Source organism: Hylobates moloch, unplaced genomic scaffold (assembly GCF_009828535.3).
Source record: "Hylobates moloch isolate HMO894 unplaced genomic scaffold, HMol_V3 SCAFFOLD_14, whole genome shotgun sequence".
Lineage (NCBI taxonomy): Eukaryota > Metazoa > Chordata > Mammalia > Primates > Hylobatidae > Hylobates > Hylobates moloch.
Genome location: NW_026652289.1, coordinates 15,597,817 through 15,621,774, shown reverse-complemented (window position 1 = coordinate 15,621,774; position 23,958 = coordinate 15,597,817). Strand labels below are relative to the sequence as shown.

The 23,958-nt window shown below is 37.6% G+C and overlaps 3 protein-coding genes across 3 annotated transcripts; 2 read left to right on the top strand and 1 right to left on the bottom strand.

Moving 5' to 3' along the window:
* Positions 1-3,959: 3,959 nt before the first annotated feature.
* On the bottom strand, positions 3,960-4,465 carry LOC116482003 (keratin-associated protein 13-3). Its single transcript, XM_032175113.1, is given in 2 exon segments — positions 3,960-4,234; positions 4,237-4,465. Coding segments are annotated over 2 exon segments (504 nt in total).
* Positions 4,466-8,777: 4,312 nt separating this feature from the next.
* Positions 8,778-9,584, top strand: LOC116482002 (keratin-associated protein 13-4). Its single transcript, XM_032175112.2, has one exon. It carries the CDS (start codon positions 8,834-8,836, stop codon positions 9,314-9,316), a length of 483 nt encoding a protein of 160 aa, XP_032031003.1. The 5' UTR covers positions 8,778-8,833; the 3' UTR covers positions 9,317-9,584.
* A 2,079-nt stretch (positions 9,585-11,663) lies between these two features.
* Positions 11,664-19,214, top strand: LOC116481531 (keratin-associated protein 15-1). The gene is made up of 3 exons (XM_032174263.1): positions 11,664-11,678; positions 15,076-15,443; positions 18,788-19,214. The coding sequence occupies exons 1-3, from the start codon at positions 11,664-11,666 to the stop codon at positions 19,212-19,214; spliced, it is 810 nt and encodes a 269-aa protein (XP_032030154.1).
* The last annotated feature ends 4,744 nt before the right edge of the window (positions 19,215-23,958 follow it).

Sequence of the window (23,958 nt, the reverse complement as noted above, 5' to 3'; positions counted from 1 at the left end):
ATATTTCCCCAGCAAAGATTCTGGTTCATGGTAAAGGCTCAATAAATATATTGTGAAAAAGGATGGTATTGACAAAACATTTGACGATGTATTCTGAGGCATGACTAATAAAAAACAGTCAAACAAACATGGGGTCAGGGTGTTGAGGAGGACAAAGCTGCTCTCTGTAACCACTAATGAGAAATGCATTAATGAACAGAAATTGTTGAACTCAAATGCCTAGAAATGATTTGTGAGAGAATTTCCTGGAAAACTGGTTACATTAATTATTGGAAATCAGAACTGCAAACCAGTTGGTAGGCAGATGACCAGTAGCTTCTAAGATTATAATTGCATGGGCAGTAGTTGCTTGGGAACTAAACTCCTGGGTTTGAAATGCATAGCGCAAGCATCTGTCAAAGTATGCAGCAGGAGGGAGCTGGAAGAAGGGAGGCAACTAGATGTAGTCCAAATAAGTGCCAGCTGATTTCCTGTTAATCGTGTAGAATGGGATCAACTTGGTGACAATCAGAAGACTGTAATTCACTATGCTATATGCAGTTGCTGAAATAGATAATAAAAGCTGCATTCTGGGAAATTTAGAGTGTTGCAAGAGATTTGGAATGGGAGAGGGTGGATGTTTCCTGACTGGTAATGGCATGATATCAACTCAGGAGTTACAAGTTTCTCATGATAAAATAATAAAACTTTCTTGTTTTGACTATCAGCTAGAAATGGCACATTATATATAATAACAGGGGCAATTGTGGTATAAGTTCAGAGTCCCCATCATTCAGTTTTTATCATTTGTTTGTGAGCACTGTATTATACTGCTATCTATCTGTGATCAATCTATCTTTGAGTTATTTTCTAAATTTGCATGTTTACTAGTTTTGGTAGGCAGAATAATGGCTCCTAAAAGATGTTCAAATTCTAAATTCTGGAATTTGTAAATATGTTCCTTCACATGGCAAAGAAGAATTAAAGTTACAGATGAAATTAAGCTTGCTACAATAGGGAGAGTATCTTGGATTACCCAGGCGAACCCGATGTATGTAATAAGTATGAAGTGGAAGGTAAAGGCAGAAAAGTAGGTCTAAGCGATGCACTATGAGAATGATTGGACTCACCACTGCTGTCTTTGGAGACAGAGGAATGGGGCCATGAACCAGAAAATGTAGGTGGCCTCTAGAACATCCATCTCCAAACTTTTTGGTACCAGGGACAGGTTTCCTGAAAGGGTTTTTCCACAGATTGGAGGATGGGGGAGGGATGGTTTTCGGATGATACAAGCACATTCCATTTATTGTGCACTTAATTCTATTATTATTACATTGTAATATATCATGAAATAACAATAAAACTCACCATAATGTAGAATCGGTGGGAGACCTGGGCTTGTTTTTCTGCAACTAGATGGTCCCATCTTCAGATGATGGAAGACAGATCATCAGGCATTAGATTCTCATAAGGAACGTGCAACCAAGATCTCTCGCATGTGCAGTGCACAACAGGGTTTGTGCTCTGATGAGAATCTAATGCTACTGCTGATTTGACAGGAGGTGGAGCTCAGGCAGTAACAATTGCTCAACTGCCACTCACCTCCTGCTGTGCTGCCTGGTTCCTAACATGCCATGGACCAGTACCAGTTCATGGCCCCAAGGTTGGGGACCCCTGCTCTGGAATCTGTAAAAAGCAAGGAAATAGATTCTCCCTGAGAGCCTCTGGAAAGAAACTCAGCCCTGCCAATACTTTGATTTAGCCCAGTGAGGCCATCAATTCATCAGATTTTGACCTACAGAATTAAAAGACAATAAGTTTGTATTGCTTAAAACTCTAAGTTTAATCTAATTTGCTATGGCAGTAATAGGAAACCAAGATTAGAGTGTATTCCTGAAAGCCAGAAAACCATTCCTGCATCTGCAATTTGGAGACAATAACAGAGGAGACCTCAGCCTGGCCAAGAAGCTATAGGTGCTCCTCATTAAAGCCTTACCATTGCCTATGTTTTGGGGGTATAAGGCTTGATCATTACTCTTGGGTAAATATTATGAGCATAGGACTAACTAGAATCACTAAAATTAAAAAAATATCGATGAAGTTACAAAAAGGACCAAGTTTATAGAGGATTTCACAATTTGTCATTTTAATTTTTGTAACTCAATCACTGATAATTTTTCCTATGCATTTTCTTTCATTATTTCTTATTTCTTTCCTCTAACTATATAAGCACCATGACTATTTCCTAAACATGACGGAGGAGAAGGAGGAGGGAGAAGAAGAGGAAAACAGGGAGCAAATGAGGGAAGTGAGGAGATAAGAGAAAATGTCACAGCTGGATAGATCCAATAAAATAAATTGGGTGGAATAAAGTAGTTCTACTCACAGCTCTACAATAACTTGCTGAGTAACATTTTAAAATTCTATCTAACGCTACTGTTTCCATTTCCACCTCTGTAGAATAAGAATGTTGAGGTCAATGAACTCTACAGCTCTCTTTATATTTCATATTTTATTGCAATAGCAGTAACAGAGGAAGTAAAGAGAACATGATGAGATGACTGTTATGTACTCATAAGACTAAGTTTTTTGCCAAGTCTCTAATAATCTGCATTCTATTTCTAATTTCAGAGAATGTTCGAAGATCTTATAAAATAAAGAATAGGAAAATACTTGAACATTGCTTGTTTTATATAAATATTATGTCTCCCATTACCATCATATTGTCTTAGTACCTTACTTTTTATAACACTTGGATGTAAGACAGCAGAACAGCATAAGTACAGCCTATCCAATTTTATTTCAAGATACAACAAAAAACAATCATTTTTGATGATAGTAAAGGCTTCAGAGTTTTCAATTAGATTCAGTTTATATTTTGGCAAAGAACCCAGGTACAACTAACACCTGCTGAGCCTGCTTCCTTCCCATCAAAGTTTGTTGCCTGCCTTTTTAAACAAATGGAGATCATTTGAGCAGATTGAAAATAGTAATTGGGGTACTGGGATTTAGCTAATTAAAAATAAGGGATACTCCTGCACTATCATACGTGAAGCTCATAGGTGCTCTTTCCTAAACATTTACATCCTACATCCGTGTGTTAGTCTTCCATTTTAATGTACTTCATGAACAGGCCTAATCATATAAGTATAAATTTTGTTCATGTACTCTTCAAACTTTTCTGATACATTCTGCCCTTCGAGATGCATGGCATATTCAAGGAGTGAACAAAGATAGTCAATGCTCTTAATACTATCTTAGTAACTTACTTTTTATAACACTTTGATGTGAGAGACCAGAACAGTATAAATACAGTCTATCCAGTTTTATTTCAAGATACAACCCAAACAATCATTTTTGATGATTTTGATGAAAGGCTATCATCAAAAATGATAGCAAAGGCTATCCTAACTATCCTGACAAGGGTACTTAAGAGAAAGGCTATCCTTGGAAACTGTGAGAATCCCGGAAACTCCTGCCTAAAGAGGAGGAAAATATCTAAAGCCCAACCAAAATTAGTGCGGAGACCCCACAATCTGGGCATTGCAAAGCCCATTACTAGAATCAATGACAAAGCACATCCTAGTCAATGCCTTACTAATAAATAGCAATATTAACAGCACATTTGGACAGAAGAATGAAGAGTTTATTAAAATAACATCTTTTTCACTTCCTATCTCTTTTGGAAAGAAATACAAAAACTATAAATTGTATCTATAATGCAGTTTGGATCATTCATTGATCCAATGGCTTCAGATATCTGAATTATAGAATCCGTGCCTTCCCTTCCCAGAGTTATAGATCATTGATCCAAACTGCAGTTTGACAGAACTAACATACAAGCCAGTTTTTGAAGGCTAGAAAGTAAAGTAGACCTGGTGATCAATAATATTAGAATACTTCTCAAAGGAAGAAATTAACAGATGACCTTACTAAAGAATATGCATTTCTCAAATGGGTTTGACCAGTCACCATATTAGTCAGTAGAAACCAGATCTACAGAATGGCTGATAACAAGATGAATGGAACCACCTCCTAGATGGAAAATAGATTGGATGGCAGAATCTGGATCTACAACTCTGGGAAGGGAAGGTATGGATTCTATAATTCGGATATCTGAAGCCATTGGATCCACAGCCCAATGAGGAGCAGCTCCTGGATCTACAGCTCAGGGAGCAGCAGCTATTGGATCCAAAACCCCGAGACCCAACCTGCATAGTCAGGCAAGAATTGCAGAGCATGTGGGTCCTGGGGTGTGGCAGGGGCTGAACTCCACACACAATGTCTGACAGTTGTTGGGCCTCCAGCAGGTCTCCTGAGAGCCCCTATAGAGAGAAGAACCCAGCTGGCAGGTGCTGGGAGAGCAGAGGTCAGTGCTGTAGACCAGGTTGCTGGGGTAGGAAGAGCCACAGGAGGAGCCTGGGTAGTGCAGGTAACCCCCACAGGAGCAGGAGGAGAAGCTTCCAGAGCAACAGTTGTAGGACATAATGACAGGAGATGCGAGTTCAGCTGAGTGTACCTAGGAAGATTCTGAGTTTTAATGTTGCATTCTCGACAGTGCCATTTATATCCTCTCCGCAATAGGTGTGGTGCACAACAGAGTCATCCCTCACATTTTTGTGCTCCCTCATTTACATATGTGTAACTCAGCAATCTTGTCTGTAATTGCATTTGAATAGTTTTTCACATATTGTATTTATGGGTGCTATAATTTTGGTGTTATAGCACAAAGCTAATGAACTGCACTTATGCCAGAAATGCTATGACTGTTTCATATTAATGCTTATTTTATTATGTCTAAGAAAGCACCTCCTTTTCCTCCCAGCATAATTTTCATGTGTCTTGTTATTGGCTGTTATGGGCAAATAATTTTCCCTAAACAGTGAGAAATGAGATAAAAGTTACATGTCTTTTTTTGTCAATGGATTAGAGACACAACTTTGGCCTTAATGAGAAACCTGCTGAAAACTAAACCTACTTGTCACCATCCTTTCTCATTCTACAAAAGTTTTCTTCATCTATTATGTACTGTTACTCACTGTGTCTCACATCCAACGTAGAGGGAAAAGTATGATCCAAGATAAATTGAGTAACATTGATGCCTATGACCAGAAAGAAACCTGGATAATTATTTGGAGACATGGTGACAGCAAGGGATGGAACTGAGACAATCACAAATGAAAACCAATTCTGGGGCCTTATGAAGAGAATTAAAGTGTTAAATAAACACCATTGAAATGCGAGAAAAAAAATAAATGCATTTTAGATTCAATGCATCTAATATGAGGCCCATGGTCCTAACAGATTCTCATTCATATGTGTGGCAGCCTGGAGATTTCCCATCTCGGATCTTAAATTACAGGAGGCTTAAATAACCAGTGGCCCTACCTACTGTATTCTAAAAGTTACCATTGCATTTCTGGGGAAGCCTTGCTTTCTCTGGGCTGCTCCCAGGCAAAGACTGAGCACAGTGGGATATAGGGATTCCTGGAAGATACTTGACGGCCAGCTTTGACTCAGGGTTTCCTCAATGGCCTTAAGGAACTACTGTCCCCTGCATAGGTCTCAAGCACTTCCTTCTCTTTCTCCTTCACTTGGGCCAGACCTATGTCCAAATCTTACAACTCTCCCAGCCTCTCTCAGGGGAGACTCCGGAAAGAGAAAAAATGCAGAAAATCTGTAAATATTTAATCTTGTTTATACTTTTTAAAAAGTGATACTGTTTGGATTTGTGTCCCTGCCCAAATCTCAGGTCAAATTGTAATCCCCAGTGTTGGGGAAGGCCTGGTGGGAGGTGATTGGATCGTGGGGGTGGACTTCCCCCTTGCTGTTCTCGTGCTAGTGAGTTAGTTCTCATGAGATCTGGTTGTTTAAAAATGTGTAGCACTTCCCCCTTCACTGTCTTCCTGCTGCTCCCCTTGTAGGACTGGCTGCTTCCCCTTCATTTTCTGCCATGATTTGTAAGTTCCCTGAATCCTCCCCAGCCGTGCTTCGTGTACAGCCTGCAGAACTGTGAGTCAATTAAACCTCTTCTCTTTATAAATTACCCAGTCACAGGTAGTAGTTTATAGCAGTGTGAGAATAGACTAACAAAAAAAGGAAACCAATTTTTTGATGGATAGCAAAAAATTTAAACTGAACATTTTATCTTGAATATGCCAATCAGGGTAAACAAAAAAAAAAATATTTCAGTTGTTCAATGATTTAGAGAAACAATAAAAAAACTTTTGAGTTTAGTTTTGGAGCTTATGTTCAGACTGTCTCCAGGTAATGTCTGCTAAAACTCATTTTTTCAGCCATCCCCACCTTAGTTAGACTAGATCCACACCATTCTCCTATTATTTCACATGTGAGTTTATGTCTTTTATCAAGATTGGTAAATTCCCAACTGTACTCTCTTCAAATACTGTTTCTGCCCCATTCTCTCCTCTTTCTTTTGCTTAGATTCCAATTATAAGCAAGGTACACTTTTTAACTACATTACATATGGCTCATATTCTTTTATCTATTTTCAATCTTTACATAGAAGTATTGGCTTTTGCTTTTTGAGGTTGTAACCTGGATGGTTAGTGAAAGCAAGATTTTCCAGCATGTTAGTGACGAGTTGACTGGTAATTTAGAAAAGAGAAGCAGGTAGGTGCCAAAAGTTGTAATTTTCAACTATGGATGAGATTCTCTTGAAAACATATCTCAAATATCCAAAGCCATTATTCACAGCCTAGTGAAGAGAATCAACTGTCAAAAGATCAGAAGCCTTTTGATGTGTATCCCTGAGCCATATATTTTATGTGAAAGATCTCAATTTTTAATTAATTGTTGATAAATAATTCAGTTAAAAAAAAGAAACAACAATGATGAGGCTCCATATTAAACAGAACAAATAATACGATCTCCAAGATGAAGTGAGTCCAAAGTTGTGGCATTTACACGTTCTTCTTAAACTTCTATCAAATTAATGTGGACAAAGCTTTAGAGATTTAGAGGCAGAGAGAAGGGAAGAACCCCTCTTTTCACAATAACTTGTTCAGAGAAGGATTTTTGAATAAGGAGCCTGGATTAACTGAAGACAAATTCACTAAATCCCTTAGTTTCACCTAAATAAATTCATGCTCTCCATTTAACTCATAAGTTTTGTATTCAGGATTATTTTAAAGAGTTACATTTGAAACAAAAGAAAATGGGGAAGGAATACTTTCCAAACCTACTTACTAAGGTACAAGGTTAGGGGAAATCAACTGCTATTGAAAAATAGAAAGTAACTCACTGAATAGATATTTCAATTGGCCATATTTGCTTCTTTCTTCATTCTCCCTTCTGGAAGGCCTATATTAAGTTACTTTTCAATATTGCCTTACATTTTAATTGAGAAAATTTAATCGAGAAAATTTCTAACATTATTGTTGTAAGTTTATTCTATTTTATTATAAAATAAAATGTCATCAACCATGACAGTACACTTTCTTTGGTCCTGAATATAATTTAACTACTTGTATTTCAACATAGAATATTTTGTGAATGAACTTACAAAGTGGCTATCCTCAAAGAATATGACAAAGCTGTCCAATTTTTATTTTTCAACATGGAATCTATAATTCAGCAGAGGCAAACAAACAAATGAACAAAACATAAAATATAACAAGTAAAAAAAAATAAAAAAGATAAAATCAAACAAGCACAGAAAAAAGAAAGAAAAATAGAGGGAAAGAAAGTCAGAGGAAGAGAGAGAGAAAATAAGAGAGAAACATTCATATACCACGCAGAGGAAAAGAAGACTGGGAAACAAAGAAATTTCACATTTTCACAGGAAAATATAGGATGGTACCTGGTTCTACAAGTGGCAAAAAGACATTGAAAACCAGTAATATGGAAAGCTAGAGACATTCTAAGAAGGTAGAAGCCCTGGATAATTACAAAAGTAGATGATAAATATATCAAAGTTCATAAGATTTGCTAATTTTGAAAATTTTTGCTCATAAAGACGTTGAGACAAGACACATGACAGCTTGAATGCAATAGGAAAAACATTCTGAAATTCCTGAGCTTTCTCTTTGTTTCTCTTTCACTTGTTTCCTCCCTTCATCAGACAAGCATTCGGGCTCTTTGGCTGAATAGAAATGACCTCAAATTGATCTTCTCTGTGACTGTGTTTCAATCGAGCTTCTTTTTGTTATCTTGTCTTTAAATAAATGGCAAGGTTTCTTTCAGTTTCTAGCCATTTCTTTCTGTCTCTTTGCTTTGCCTGTTCTTGATCTTTCTTCACTGGATATGAGACACACTTTATAACTGTAGTACTTAATGTATTAATTTACTCTTACCGCCCTAAAAAGCCACCGCAAAGTAATTTTGGAGTATAGCAATGAATGGTGACAAGATGGATCATTTTCACAAAGGTTCTCATCCAGGGGGAAATTGCACCAGAAAGAAACTAACGTTATCTCATTCCCCACTCTTAACAGGAAAACATCTACTAGCAAAGCCAGATGTGAATACACAGGAAAAGAGGCAGGTAGCAAGTGCCAAAGAAATAGGAAGAGCTTTCCTTGTCATGATGAGCTAGACATTAATGTAAAACAGTCATAGCATTTCTGACATAAGTACGGTTCATTGGCTTTGTGCTATAACACCAAAATTATAGCGCCCATAAATACGATACATGGAAAACTATTCAAATGCAATTACAGACAAGATTACGCAGTTACACATATGTAAATGTGGGACCACAAATATGTAAAGGATGACCCTGTTGGGCACCACACCTATTGCTGAGAGGATATAAATGCCCTTGTCCAGGATGCGACATTAAAACTCAGAATCTTCTTAGGTGCACTCAGCTGAACTCACATTTCTCATCAGCATGTCCTACAACTGCTGCTCTAGAAACTTCTCCTCCCGCTCCTTTGGGGGCTACCTGTACTACCCAGGCTCCTGCCCCAGCAGCCTGGTCTACAGCACTGCCCTCTGCTCTCCCAGCACCTGCCAACTGGGTTCCTCTCTCTACAGGGACTGTCAGAAGACCTGCTGGGAGCCCGCCAGCTGCCAGAAATCCTGCTACCACCCCAGGACCTCCATGCTCTGCTGTCCCTGCCAGACGACTTGCTCCGGATCTCTAGGCTTTGGGTCCAGCAGCTGTCGCTCCCAGGGCTATGGATCTAGGAGCTGCTACTCGCTGGGAAATGGATCCAGTGGCTTCAGATTCCTGAAATATGGAGGCTGTGGTTTTCCTTCCCTGAGTTACGGATCCAGATTCTGCTACCCAAACTACTTGGCTTCTGGAGCCTGGCAGTCTTCTTGTTACAGACCAATCTGTGGATCTCGCTTCTATCAATTCACCTGCTAAATTTCTAGATCCTTTTGAGTATTGGGATCAAAGTCTCTACTGAATGCAGCCATTATTTTCATTCTTGCCAGTTCCCAATATCCTTTTATTCTTCCACCACCAGCTTCTTGCATGACCAACTTCTGGCAGACTGCGAAATTAATGAGTAACCTAATATTAAGTTCTAATATCTTTACCATTGATCGAATATATGCTATCTGATTTTCATCCAAAAACTGTTGAAAATGGAAATTTTAATCTAATAAATTTATGTAATCTGGTACCCAAATATATTGTTCACATTGTTATTATTTTATTACTATTATTTTGCTTACATTTTTGCATTCAAGAATTTGGGACATTTAAGTAAAAATCAATATGACTGTGTAACTGGATTTGGGGCACATATAATCTGACAGATTTGAGAACATTTCTCTTGAAATTAGGTATGTTGTCTATTAAAAGTAATCATTTCTGGAAGAACATAGTTTGCATCTGCAGACTTGTCTCAACAGCAGTGAGAATTGTCTAAGAATGAAAGATATACATTTCTACTGATATAGGAAAGCAGAAAATTTGATGCATAAACTAGAAATGCAGACAACAAGACTAGGATGTAATTTATAAGGTAAACTGTATGCTTACACTAAAGGTTACTTAAAGTCTAGCATCTGAATTTCAACCAAGAGAAAAGTGAAGCTTAAACAACTGCTAGGACAGACGCTTTGCTCTTTGTTAGTAGACTTAAGTGCCAGGGTTCCTGCCTCCCACTGGTAAGGAGAGTAAGGATCATTCACCAATGATCTTAAGTGGGAATTATTGGGTCCAGGTGGCTTGGGTAACCTACCGATGCTTCTTCAAGGCTCAACCCCAATCAAGCTGACAGCAACACACCTGGGCCATGCTGAAGACGCATTTATATCCATTAGTCTTACTCTGGATCCTCCTCTTCTCCCCAGAACAAGGCTAATGTCAAAGATTTGGGTGCAAACAGTTTATCTGGCACAAGATCCCAGGAAGCAAGTATGAGGCACTATGGAAGACGAAAGAATCAAAGAGGAAAATCTAAAGAAAGGGTGCATGTTTGAGTTTTATGAAGAGCAACTTGGCTAAATCCTGTAACGACCTTTTAGGAGCATGTAGAATGACTCCTGGAATTGTCCACCACAGGATCAGATCAACATTTATCCATCCGCTTCTTTCTCCCATTGGCTGAACAACATCCAAGGTGTGTAATTTTCAGGAACCTTATAATTATGCAAGGGAAGAATCACAGTGGGATCCTTCTGTTTTCCTAGTTGTGACCTGGGAGAAGCCCAGGTACAGTAAAAGTGGCGTTGCATATGATAGAGGGCAGATGTTGTCCACACAAAGGTGGTTGAAGCCAACATAAAATGGTTTGCATTGCTATGCTTGTGGTCATAGGTGAGTGTATACCACACAAGAAGGCAAAAGAGTTATCAGGTAACAGATTTTCATTTAATACTTAACATCCCGGTGAGAAAGACAAATATTATATACTACAGACCTTTACAGGCATGGGGGAATGGAGACTCTAAAAGGATTTAAAACTGGCCAAGGCTTACAGATCAAAGACCTGGTAGAATATGATCTCTTGAATGAATCTTGTTTTGTTACTCTTTTCTGGTTTTTCTTTTTATTAAAAAGTACAACTCCTAGTTCAACCAAGGAATACTTAGTATTTCTAGTACTACAGAAATACTACAGAATTACTATTCATCTAAATGGAGATGATCCACTATTGGATTTATTTGTTTAGCCTCATGAGTAGTATCAGTAATAAAGAATGAAAATACAAATAAATTTAGAGTTTAGGAGAAGAGCTCCAAAGAAGGTAAACTAATTTATTTAAATAACATTTTAACAATTATAACAAATAGTAGAGTAATAGAAAAATAATCAATGGCATCTCAGGAAGAAAATGTTATGAATTCTGAATTCTATGACATATCTTAACATTTTAATTATTATTATGAGTGTAACTTCGTTTTTTCAGATTTAGGATCCAAGATGATAGATATAAAGTGCTGCCTTCAATAATACCAAACATTATGAACAAGAACGGTGAAATTGCAGACTCTTGTGACATCTCACTAAAAACGTAAACCAGGTTCCCATTTTGGTGAGATTGGACTGAAGGAGGATGGAACCAATCAGAGTGAATTCATGGCAACGTTCTTGAGTAAAGTAGCAATATAGAATGCAGAAGCAGCATACGATGTGTAAAAAATATTGATAAACATTAGAAAATTCCTTTCATATGCTTTTCTATATAAAACAATACAAATTATTACTTAAAAATAAATGAAACAAGAGCTCAAAGATAATAGAGCAGAAAAATGTGAACATGGTGATTAATGAGGTAAGGAAAAGTATTGATTGCCAGTACAATTTAGGGTATATACAAAGTGTTTTAAAATTTTTCAAATTATATCTTCTACTTTTATTGATAGAATATTGCAGCTTATTCGGATACAAAGTGAGTTGTGTATTCACCACAATTAAAAATGTGCATTTTCTCCACAGGACTCTTATTTTCTTTACCATGATGTCCTTAACAAAATTTGTACTTTTTATCATTATGGATACAACAGATAATCTTATCTTCAATGTTGAACTTTTAAAATAACTTTACATTAGCTTTATCAAACAGAACATTATGAACTTTTTATAGCTTTACTCTTTTTTGGGGGCTAGGAGAAGAAATCAAAACATTATTGGAATTAATTTATTTTCTGTTTGAAGCATTTGACAGTTCTAATATAAAACAATTCATTTAATCCTTAGTGATTTGTTTTTCCTGCTACTGGAGGGGCATATCATTAACTATTGGTTCAATTATTTTCTGTACATGCACATGAATATGTATAATTTAACATGAGTGAAAATGACTTAAAACAGTTATTTGACCTAAATGAAAATGTCTGTATCAGGGCGATGTATTGACACACTTTTTGCGACTGTTAATAGTAAATAATCATCTTAGGACTTGGTCTTCTTAAACATTTTTCTGTCTTTTGAAGTAGATACTGATGTATCTTCAGTAAAACTATGTCTTTCACTTTGCATGTGGTCAATGATATCACCTACTCTCATGTTGAATAATAAATATCATCAAATTGTTGTACAAGTTCATGCAGTCATCATCAACCGGATTTAGTGGTAGAAATGCAGGACCCAACTTTTGTTTTTTTCATTAAAAAATGAGCTTTTATTTTTGGCTTATTTTCCTTTTCTTCTATCTACAAAATTTAAAGAAGAAATGTGTTACCGAATAATAAAAAATAGTTGTAGATTTAAACAATACAAGACATGGCCAAATCACTGTAGCAAGAGCATTTAGATTATCCTTTATCTGCGGCTTTGTGGCAGTCCAAATTTCATGGCCATATTTCATGTGCACCTAGCCAGTAATTCTCAAATTTCCCACTAACTCCACCTACTGTTGGCTTGATGAGTATTGCTGCGTCTTGCAGCTGTGGAATGGGCCATCGCACTACCAGCTAGGTCTGAACAACAAACGACCCTCCACCCAGACTTGAATGAGTAGGCTGACCTATCACTTGCATGTAAGTGTAATTTGTTTCTCAAGCGTTCTGTCTGCATCTTCTCTTTGCAAGAAAAGTGATAGTTTTTAGCTGGGTGTGGTGGTGCGTGCTTCTAGTCCTAGCTACTTGAGAGGCTGAGGTGGGAGGACAGTTTGAGCCTGGGAGGTCAAGGTTGCAGTGAACCAAGATTGTGCCACTGCAATCCAGCCTGAACCATAGCACCGCATGTTATCTCAAAAAAAGAAAAAAAAGTGATAGTTCTATTTTGTTTGTTTAGAAATCTTAAGAACAATTCTAAGCATTCTGTCTTCTTTCAGATTTAACAGTTGAATAAAGTAAAAACTCTGCTCACTGTGCATGCTACTTTTTCTTCCCTAGATGAAACCATGACAAAAGTAAAATAGAAATTTCCTAATCATTATCTATGTTAATATATTACTGATTATAAATAAATAAAAAGTTAAAAATCTGAGACAATCACCAAATGGTATTGGATACTGAAACAACAATAAAAAATAAACCACGCCATATTGTTACCCAGTAGGTAGGTATCTAGGTCATCCATTTAATAATGTTGTTCTTGACTTAAATGATAAAACATTTGAGGCTTCACTGCTGATTCAAGGATTATCAACTACCTGGATATTTAGCCTAATCCTATAATAAAAGAATATTTGCATTGGTTTTGAATTGTATTTTTTCAAGAAAGTGCTGCCAACCAAACAACTTAAAAAATAAGAGTAAGTTGAGACTTCATCAAATTTATAGAACTGATTATATAAAACAGGTTGGTCCTACTTGCTAGTGAATATTGAAATATGTTAGCACTTTCATTTGGAGAATTGATTTCTTACCTGGCACTAAAGCTAGGGGATCTGGAGTCCTCAACAAATCTAACTCACTGAAATCTAACTTTTTACTGGATATCCTCACTCTGAATTCTCATATATTTCAGAAAATATTTTATGAAAGTATTCTTTCTACCAAAATTATGTGATATAATCAATTTGACAGTCATTGCAAATGTAATCATTTATATAAAAATATTGACGTTTCTAACTCCCTGCAGAAAAAGAAGACCACAGTGGTTAGTTTGTTTGTAGTCTTAAAAATGTGTCCTCTTCATTTTATCATGTGAAGATATTAATAGATGGAATCAACATGAAAGATGAAAAGTCTACTAAATCAAAAAAGAATATGGACAATTTTACTCTTTAAAATTAAAAATAAATTAAACTTTTATTTTAGGGTTAAAGGTATATGTGAAGGTTTGTTACATAGGTAAACTCGTGTCACGGGGATTTGTTGTACAGATTATATCATCACCCAGGTATTAAGCCCAGTACCCAGTAGTTATCTTTTCTGTTTCTCTTCTTCTTCTCACCCTCCTCCCTCAAGTGTCTGTTGTTTCCTTCTGTGTGTTCATGTGTTCTCATCATTTAGCTCCCTCTTATAATTGAGAACATAGGGTATTTGGTTTTCTGTTTCTGTGTTAGTTTGCCAAGGATAATAGCCTCTAGCTCCATCCGTGTTCCCACAAAAGATATGATCTCATTCTTTTTTTATGGCTACATAGTATTTCATGGTATAGATGTACCACATTTTCTTTATTCAATCTGTCATTGATGGCCATTTAGCTTGATTCCACGTCTTCGCTATGGTGAATCATGCTACAGTGAACATTTGTGTGCAAGTGTCTTTAGTAGAAAACACAGAAAAACCCAGCCAGATATTTAGCAGTTTTTAAGACAAAAAGTAAGCAAAGAATATTAAAGCAGATATGCAGACGTAATGTTACCCAGTTTTATTTAAACTTACATTCTTCACTTTGTAAAATTTAAAACAACTACTCTAGGGGAAATAACTAGGAGATACAGTAAGAGAAGCGTGCTTTGATATTGCATGTCTATATAATTATAAATAAGCTGTTTTGACATCTTGCTCCAGTGAATATTTTCTAGTTACTGGAATTCAGATTATTCCTAATCTATCATGGGTAACAGTAGAAATCAAATTCGTAGGCAAATGATAGGATAGGATAGCAACAGACGCTATGGATATATGGATATGAACACAGTAGGTATTGTGTTTAAGTTTCTGGTTCCTCAAACATAATTACTAAAAGTCATATTCACAGGCTGGTTGGTAAGAAGCAGACTGGCAGCTACTAGAATAGAAAGTTGGGTGGTAAAAGTTGGGTCTATAATTTAGGGATGTGAAAGCATTGGGACAATAACCAATGGATTGGAATACACTGGATACATAGCCCAGGGATGGAGAGCCACAGCCAAAAGATTGAAAGCTCCTGGATCCAAAGCCCAGAGATCCAGAGTAAGTCATCTGGCAGGGCTTGCAGAGCATAGAGGCTCTGGGGCAGTAGCAGGAGATCTGGCAGGTGCTGGCCACTACACAGGATGTCTGGCACCTGGGGAGCTCCCAGCAGGTCTCCTGACTGCCCCTGTAGAGAGAAGAGCCCAGCTGGCAGGTGCTGGGAGAGCACAGGTCAGTGCTGTAGACCAGGTTGCTGGGGTAGGAAGAGCCACAAGAGAAGCCTGGGTAGCGCAGGTAGCCCCCACAGGGTGGGAGGAGAAGTTTCCAGAGTAGCAGTTGTAGGAGAGAGTTGACTTACAATGACAAGGTTGTAACTTTGAATGTCACTTCTTGGACCTGGGGACTTATATACCCTTAACATTGGGTGTGTCATCCACATGGCACATAAAACAGGTTACCTGCCAACTTTAAATGAATTAAAAAGATCATCATAGTCAGACATATGTATTACTTGTGATTTTACAACTAGAAAGTGCAGTAATGTTTGTGCCTTGGGATTCGGGTAATAGTGTTGACTCTTTAAAGCTATTGCTCATCTTCCCTTACCAAAGGTCACTCTTGAGATAACTCAGAGAATCGCTTTAGAGGTAGACAGTGTCTGGGCTGAGGGAAGCTGCCTTAATTAAAAATAATTGATACCCGTTTCACAATCTGTCTCAAAATTGTTGCCATCTGGTGCACAAAGTGCCAGCTAACCAATCTATTCATAGTCATTTCTTTTAAACAAAAACATACATTCACTGTCACCGCAAAGTAGCAAGCTAACTTAACGAAGAATGTCATCAGAAAGCAGCAATGGCGATAAGCAAGATATAATGTCTTTTTAAAAATCAAACCTCAACTGGAACGGCTTTAATGAAATATTAACTGAGATTCCCTTATTTTCTGTGCTCCTGTTTAAAACTATGCAGACTATTAGGAGCCAACCTTAGCTTTTCTTTCCTTGGGTGTGTGTTCACTGTTGAGTGAATTAAAAATAATGAATTGCTTTACGTCTTTTGGAATGGTTGAGATTATTCATCTAAGATGCTGAAAAGCATTAAAAAAAAAAAAAAGCTCATGTGGCAAAAACACTAATCAGAGTCAGTGTTTCCCACTAAAAGAATTCCCCAGAATCTGGAAAGCATTCCTGTTTCAAAGGAAGTTTATAAAGTAACTGGCTTGAAGTGGTGAGACAAAGGGAGCATCTTAGGAAGATTCTTCCTTTGCCTCAAAAATAACATACATGACTTTGACGTAAATTATTTTCAGGTGTTTCTGACAGGTATTACAACACTTCTAAAATGATGGTCATATTTTCTCTTGTTCTGTGACTTGTATTTCACCTCGATGTAATGTTGTAATGAAGACTGATATCTTGAGGAAGAGGAGAGATTTAGATTTATCTTGCTGTGGTTTCTGTGTTATTTGATTTGCTCATTTTTAGAAAAACGTTTCCATTCCACTTCTGAACGAAAGTAGTTGAATGCAAAAACATCCATACTTTGAGAAAAGGATGTGCGATATTACTTAATATCTGATCCCTCAGAGTATTCTTCTACTGAAATTGCTTATATAGGAATGGATGACATTAAAACAAGAAAGCAACTTCAATTTAAGTGTGCTAAATATTTGTGTGGCTATTTTGATATTCAATATTTTACTGACAAACACAACAGGAAGATTTGGAATCTACTAGAATGCTTTTTGGCTATTAATAATTGAGAAGCCTAATAAATAAGAATTGTTTATTCCAGAAACACAGAACAAACTATGTTACCTAATAAATGAAACATGATTGGAGATCAATTTGTCTCCTCAAAAGTTTAGACTTACAAAGTCTACAATTTGGAAGGAAGTTAAGCAATTATCTCTAGCCTCCTGTCAGATTGGAATTCCACTTACGACATCCTAATTAGATTTTCCCAGGGTCCTCAGTATGGAAATATCATTAATTGCAAGAGCAACTCATTTTAGATTTTTAACTGAATCTTCCCTTAAAACTTTTACCTAGTAATCCTAATTCTTCATAGAAGGGAGTCTCAGTTCACTTCCATTGTAGAATACATCAGTTATGAAGATGGATGTCTTAAGAGGTTTGCCCATTCCCACAGGTTAAGCCATTTCCTGCATCCGTGCCGTATATCTATTTACAGTTTGCTCTGATGAACTTTCTGAGCAAATCCAGAAAAATCCTCATTACTCTAGTACTCTAGGCAGAATATATATGTCAGTTGATACATCTCAGAGGTCACAAAGGCATTCACTCTCAATTACACATTATCATCATATATCCTTCCCACCCCTTTATTTCAATTTATAAAGTCATTTGTTACTATGAATTCTTTAAATATTTTATCTTTTTGTGAATACTACATGGGATAGACATTTTCCTCATTTCTTGCTTTTCTTTTCCATCTCTAGTAAAAATGTCACCCTCTGAGAGAAAAGAAAGGAAAAAATCAACGATTTACATTTTACTTATAGTGCTTATTATTTTGCTCTCAGTAACATCAACACCACCAAAAATTACTTATACCTTATGGGGATAAACGGTTTTTTATAACCAAACTTACTGATGACTTCTATGAAGAAGCAAATCAACCTCTGAGTAAGGGATTTCTTTAGTAGTTTTACAATGTAAACTTCAAAGCACTTGTTCAAAAATTTGACCCTTCATTCTTAAATCTTCATGTGCTTCACTTAGCTACTTGTGTTATAAGATATCTAAACTCAAATATGTTAGGCACTCATTTAGCATGTCTACCAAATAAGGATTGTTATTGGGTTATTTCTTCTAATGGTTCAAATAATTGAAAGAAGGAATAGATATTGAAATTTTTTTCTGTTCTCAATTGAATTTATAAAATTGGAGCAAGATAAAAGTCCCTTCCAGATTACAAGGTATTTTTTAGATCTTTACAAATACCAGAACTCTCAGTATCTTAGCCATTTGCTCCAATTTCTAGAAGGACAGGATGAATGAAGCATCAAGTTTTTTTTTTGTTTTTTTGTTTTTTTTGAGACGGAATCTTGCTCTGCCTCCCAGGCTGGAGTGCAGTGGTACGATCTCGGCTCACTGCAACCTCCACCTCCCAGGTTCAAGCAATTCTCCTGCCTCAGCCTCCTGAGTAGCTGGGATTACAGCCGCCCACCACCATGCCCGGATAATTTTTGTATTTTTAGTAGAGATGACGGAGTTTCACCATGTTGGTCAGCTTGGTCTCGAACTTCTGACCTCGTGATCTGCCTGCCTCGGCCTCCCAAAGTGCTGGGATTACAAGTGTGAGCCTCTGCGCCCAACCCTTTGAAGCATCAATCTTACAGGTACAATTATGGTGGTTTTCATTCTACCTAAGCAAGATGAATGAGAAATGGCATTTTTGTTTCATGAACAATTGCTTTGAAAAACTAATGAAATTCTTTCATGTAGAAACCTGCGTTCATAAAGTTCTTTGAGTGTTAATATATTTCATTTTGACTGCAGCCTAATTAAGTGTTCTCATTAAAATGGGCACTTGTGACTACACTTACTGCTAGAGTATGTAAGTGTCCAGTATAGAAGGTAACATTCACACACACACGCTCCTCACTGCAAATCACCTGAACTCAGAACTTCTGTTAACGTGTCTTACAACTGCAGCTCTGGAAACTTCTCCTCCTGCTGTTTTGGAGGTTACCTGGGGTATCCAGTTTCCACTTATAATTCATTCTACCCCAGCAATGCCATCTATTCTCCAAATACCTGCCAACTGGGCTCCTCTGTCTACAATGGCTGTCAGGAGACCTACTGTGAGCCCACCAGCTGCCAGACATCCTGCACTTTGGCCAGATCCTATCAGACATCCTGCTACTGCCCAAAGAATTCCATCTTCTGCAGTCCCCACCAGACTAACTACATAAGATCCCTTGGATGTGGAAACACTGGCCTTGGATCTCTTGGTTGTGGAAGCACTGGCTTCCAATCTCTGGACTGTGGATCCAGCTTCTACCACCCAACTACCTTTTCATCCAGGAATTTCCAGGCAACTGGTTACTAACCAGCCTTTGGGTCTCGCCTTTTTGGATCAACTTACTGAATATTCTCCATTCTCTCATTATTATTTCTGTACTCTATGGAACTGTAACACTCAGCCTGTCCAATATCTGTGATTGTTGACCATCTACGTCAGTAGGACTCAGCATCCTAGCCCTCTTGGAAGTATATGATTGAACATGGACAAATGAATCTTGACCTAGGACCCTTCCTAAATCCGACAGGAGATAGATCTTGAATTACAATTTTCGTGCCAATGCTCAGGATCATTTCTGTTATAATCTTTCTAAAATCCTTCTCTCATTATTTTCCCAGAACTCTTCCACTCAAACGTATTTCTAATAGTTATAATATTTTAAATAAGCTTATTTCTTTGGCATGAATTCTGGCATTCCATTTTATTTCATTAATATAATACACTTAGGCTGGGCATGATGGCTCACACCTGTAATCCCAGCACTTTGGGAGACCGAGGCTGGCGGATCACTTTAGGTTAAGAGTTTGAGGCCATCCTGGCCAACACAGTGAAAACCCATTTCTACTAAAAATACAAAAATTAGCAAGGCATGGTGTGCACCTGTAATCCCAGCTACTGGGGAGGCTGAGGCAGGAGAATCACTTGAACCTGAGAGAGGGAGGTTGTAGTCAGCTGAGATCATGCCACTACACTCCAGCCTGGGCAACAAAGTGGGACTCTGTCTCAAAAAAAATAAATAAGTAAAAATGATATATTTAGTGAATTCATCCCATATCTTCAACTGTCTTCATTAGGTACACTTTTTGTTTGTTTCATATGTTTTATTGATATTTTGCTGAATAGAAAACAAAGTGCAAAGAAAATTTAAATATATAACCTATCTCATGTTTTAAGAGATTTAAATCCCCTCATAAGTGCATTTTTTTTATATATTTGCTTCAGAAAATTTTGTTTTAGTCTTTCATTGAAAAAAAATTTATTGAGGTCCTATTATATACCAAGCATTACGCTGAACAAAGACACAAATTCTCTGCTTCAAGAAGTTCCCACAAATACAATTATAACTTATATGGCAAATGGAATAATGGGGATGAAGACAAGATTTAGTGGGAACACAAAGAACTTCAAAAACACTCAGAGAAGATAATATAAACCCATTATTGAAAATAGAGTAAATAAGTTACACTTAATTTTAGAAGAACAAATCTTACTGATCTATTGTGCTATTGTGTCCATTGCAGTCCCTTGAAAAGCAGCTGCCAAATGGGATTAAACGTAAAAAGGATTTATTGGTGAAAATGCCAGTGATGGATAATGGTGAGGTAGTTGGAGAGGTCTGGGAGAGCCATGCTACTGTGGTGTATGTCTAGCCTCAGTGAACGACAGAGAGAAGTAAGTTTGGGCTAGAAGAAACTTCTTTAAGAAATTCCTGGTCGGGCGCGGTGGCTCATGCCTGTGATCCCAGTGCTTTGGGAGGCCGAGGTGGGCGGATCACGAGGTCAGGAGATCGAGACCACCCTGGCTAACACAGTGAAACCCCGTCTCTACTAAAAATACAAAAAATTAGCCGGGCTCCGTGGCGGGCGCCTGTAGTCCCAGCCACTCGGGAGGCTGAGGCAGGAGAATGGTGTGAACCCGGGAGGCAGAGCTTGCAGTGAGCCGAGACAGTGCCACTGCACTCCAGCCTGGGCGACAGAGCGAGACTCCATTTCAAAAAAAAAAAAAAAAGAAACTCCTTTAGGGCAATTCTAAGAAAGTTTTGGTAAGTCACCCATCAAAGGAGCCTTACATATCACCAAAATGGGCCTGCCTTAGCATCCTTGCCAAGAGTATTTACTAACAAGAACGGATGACAGCACAACCTTGGCACAGAAGTGATGGTAGATTCAAAGACCAACTGCTGTAGCTGTCAATCAGTCAGTAATGCTCCCTGAAGCAGGAGATTTAAGAGGTACATTTGCATAGCTTCCATCTTCATATTTATTCTGATCCTAAGTAAGCTAGGCACTGATAAACAGCAGTAAAATAATAATAACTTGGAATTTTTCATGTTTTTCTTACTTTGATCAAAATGTCACTTATTATGTCAGACCCTATATAGGACCCACTGAATGAAAATCTAACCCTACTACTGAACAAGAGAAAATCGAGAATTATTAGATGGTTATCTTTGATTTTAACTGATGCATTAAGCAGACAGGACTCAGGACACAATTAGGAAACTGCTTCATTTTTTTTTTTTAACACCACTGAACTTCACACTTGAATTTAGAGCTCTAGCTTCCCTGAATCCCTGAACAACACAATGGGTAGATCTATGATCACATTAAGATATTAAGAAAAATTTTCATTTCATGTTAGTAATTCAAAGTTGTGTAATTACAAAACCAGTCTTACAGCCACAATCACAGCTTCTCCCTTTCCCCTCAGTTTAGGCTTGTCATGTGTTTCCAAAGGCCACCAGTGGTTTAAAGAAGATTGATTTTTTTTTTAAATTTCCATACTCCACCTTGCCTTCCATCAATGTACTGCTCCTTGCTTCCCTTTGATTCAAACATATACAATGGGAGGAAAGAAAATGACAACCAGGGCCATCTTCCCCAACGTGATGCTTTAGACCACCTGTGTCAACATGGACTTTGTTGTTTGCCTCTGAAAACTTTTACTGGGAAGAGATAACATCAACCAATAGCTCATTTCACTGCATGCTTCAGGAAATTCCTATAGATTAATTTGTTGGAGCCAATAGCCCTCAGACCTGAATAAACAGTTCCCTAATTAAGCAACAGTTTATGTATCAAGAAACTCATGTCAGCTTCCTCTCTGAAAGACCCACCTTAAACCAGCTCAGCCCAGAATCTCATTTCTAACACTTCTCTGTGGAAACACAGACAAGACTTACAGTAGCATTCTTCTTTGTGGCAGGGAACTCAGATATACTTCATTTCGTCTTAGCAGATTTTCTGGTGATCTTACAGGTTTTTCAATAGGGACATTAAAGTTTGTGCATTTAGCTAAGACCCAATCTTTGCCATTGAATATCCTCTGTCATTATGCACTCTGAACTGAGCATGTAATGTTTGTGCCCTTCCTCCAAATTCATATGTTAAAATCCTAATTCCCAACGCAATGGTATTTGGAGAAGAGGCCTTTGGGAGGTAATTAGCTTATGAAAATGGAATCTTCATGTGGAAACTAGGGCCTTTATAAGAAAAGACACAAGGTTTGCTTCTGGTCTCTGTGTTCTCTGCTACGTGAGGACACAGAGAGAAGGTAGTCATCTGCAAACCAGGAGGAGAACCATCTCTAAAAACCAAATTGGACAGTACTTTGATCTTGTACTTCCCAGCCTCCAGAACTGTGAAAAATAAATTTCTCTTGTTTGAGTCTCCCAGTCTATGGTATCTTAGTCTGAACTGACTAAGACACCACAGATGTCTGAATATTGGTTCTTTTCCCAGTGGAGACTTTGGTGTGTTTTCTAGAAACCATCTTATTCCCACCCCAGCCCATTCTCCCTGGAATCCCTGAACTGAATATTGCCTGACAGAGTTAGCACACCCTTCCATGACTTCTCCCTGAATCCTCATCCCAAGTTCCCTCCTTCTAGGGCTCCATCCCACCCAGCTTTCTTCTGCTAGAATCCATTTGTCCTGGAGGTGGCCCTCTTGGCCCATAGGAAACACACACTCACAGCACTGGCCATGGAAGTGTGATTTGGTCCTAGAGCAGGTGTGTTCCACCCAGCTAATTCTAATGGCTCACTGCTTTAAAAGTATGCTAGTCTAGTCTCAAAACTCCAGGAGATACAGAAATACTCAATTTTCTGCCTTGTCTTCTTGGTGGGCAAACAATTCCAGAGACATGTCATTTTCTTTTAATAGTGTGACACTTTTAGTAAATGCATCCTGTACTTATTACTATTTTCATTAGGTAAGCTTGTTTTCTTAGCTTCATGTGTTTCTTTTTCTTTTTCTTTTTTTTTTTTTTCTGGAAAGAAAATGGAGTTGAGAGAGGAGTTGAAATATGACATCTCATGTCTTGAGAGATTTATATCCCATCATAGAGCAATTGATCATATAATTGCTTTAGAAAATGTCATTTTCAGTTAGGCATTCATTGAACAAACATTTGTTGAGTTCCTATAATATAAAACATTCTTATTATAGAGAATGAGACTACCTTCTGTCATTCCAGCCAGCCACAACACTGTCTATGAATGGGCCTCATCACCTTCTCTCCCTTCCCAAAGAGAGGGAAGCCGTGTATATACGTGTTTCTCTTTGTGTGTCACATGAGTAGTATTATCCCACAAGAATAAAACTTATTTCAGAGTAAACCTCTTTCTCTTATAAATGTCTAAATTGCACTTAAGGGGTATAAAGCTCAGGAAAGCTGTAAAGCTGTCATGGCCACCTCTAATCATGGGGATGTGACTAGGACTGGGATTTATTGTCATTTACCAATATTTGCCCTCAGCTTTGGGGACTCTACCAAACTTGTAACTTACGTGAAAAGCACCCTGTAAAATTATTTTACATAAAGATAAAAGAAAACTCATTATATAAGCTCAATAATGAGAAAGTGACATGAGTAACTACACTCTTATATAAAATACCCTGGACATTCACAAATACAGAGTCATGGTGAATAAAACTGTACTGTCACAGAATAAATGATTTTCTATAGAGCTTTTCTTCTAGATCAGGAGTTGAGAAATGATGGCTGGTGGGCCAAATCCAGCTACTACCTGTTTCTATATATGAAATTG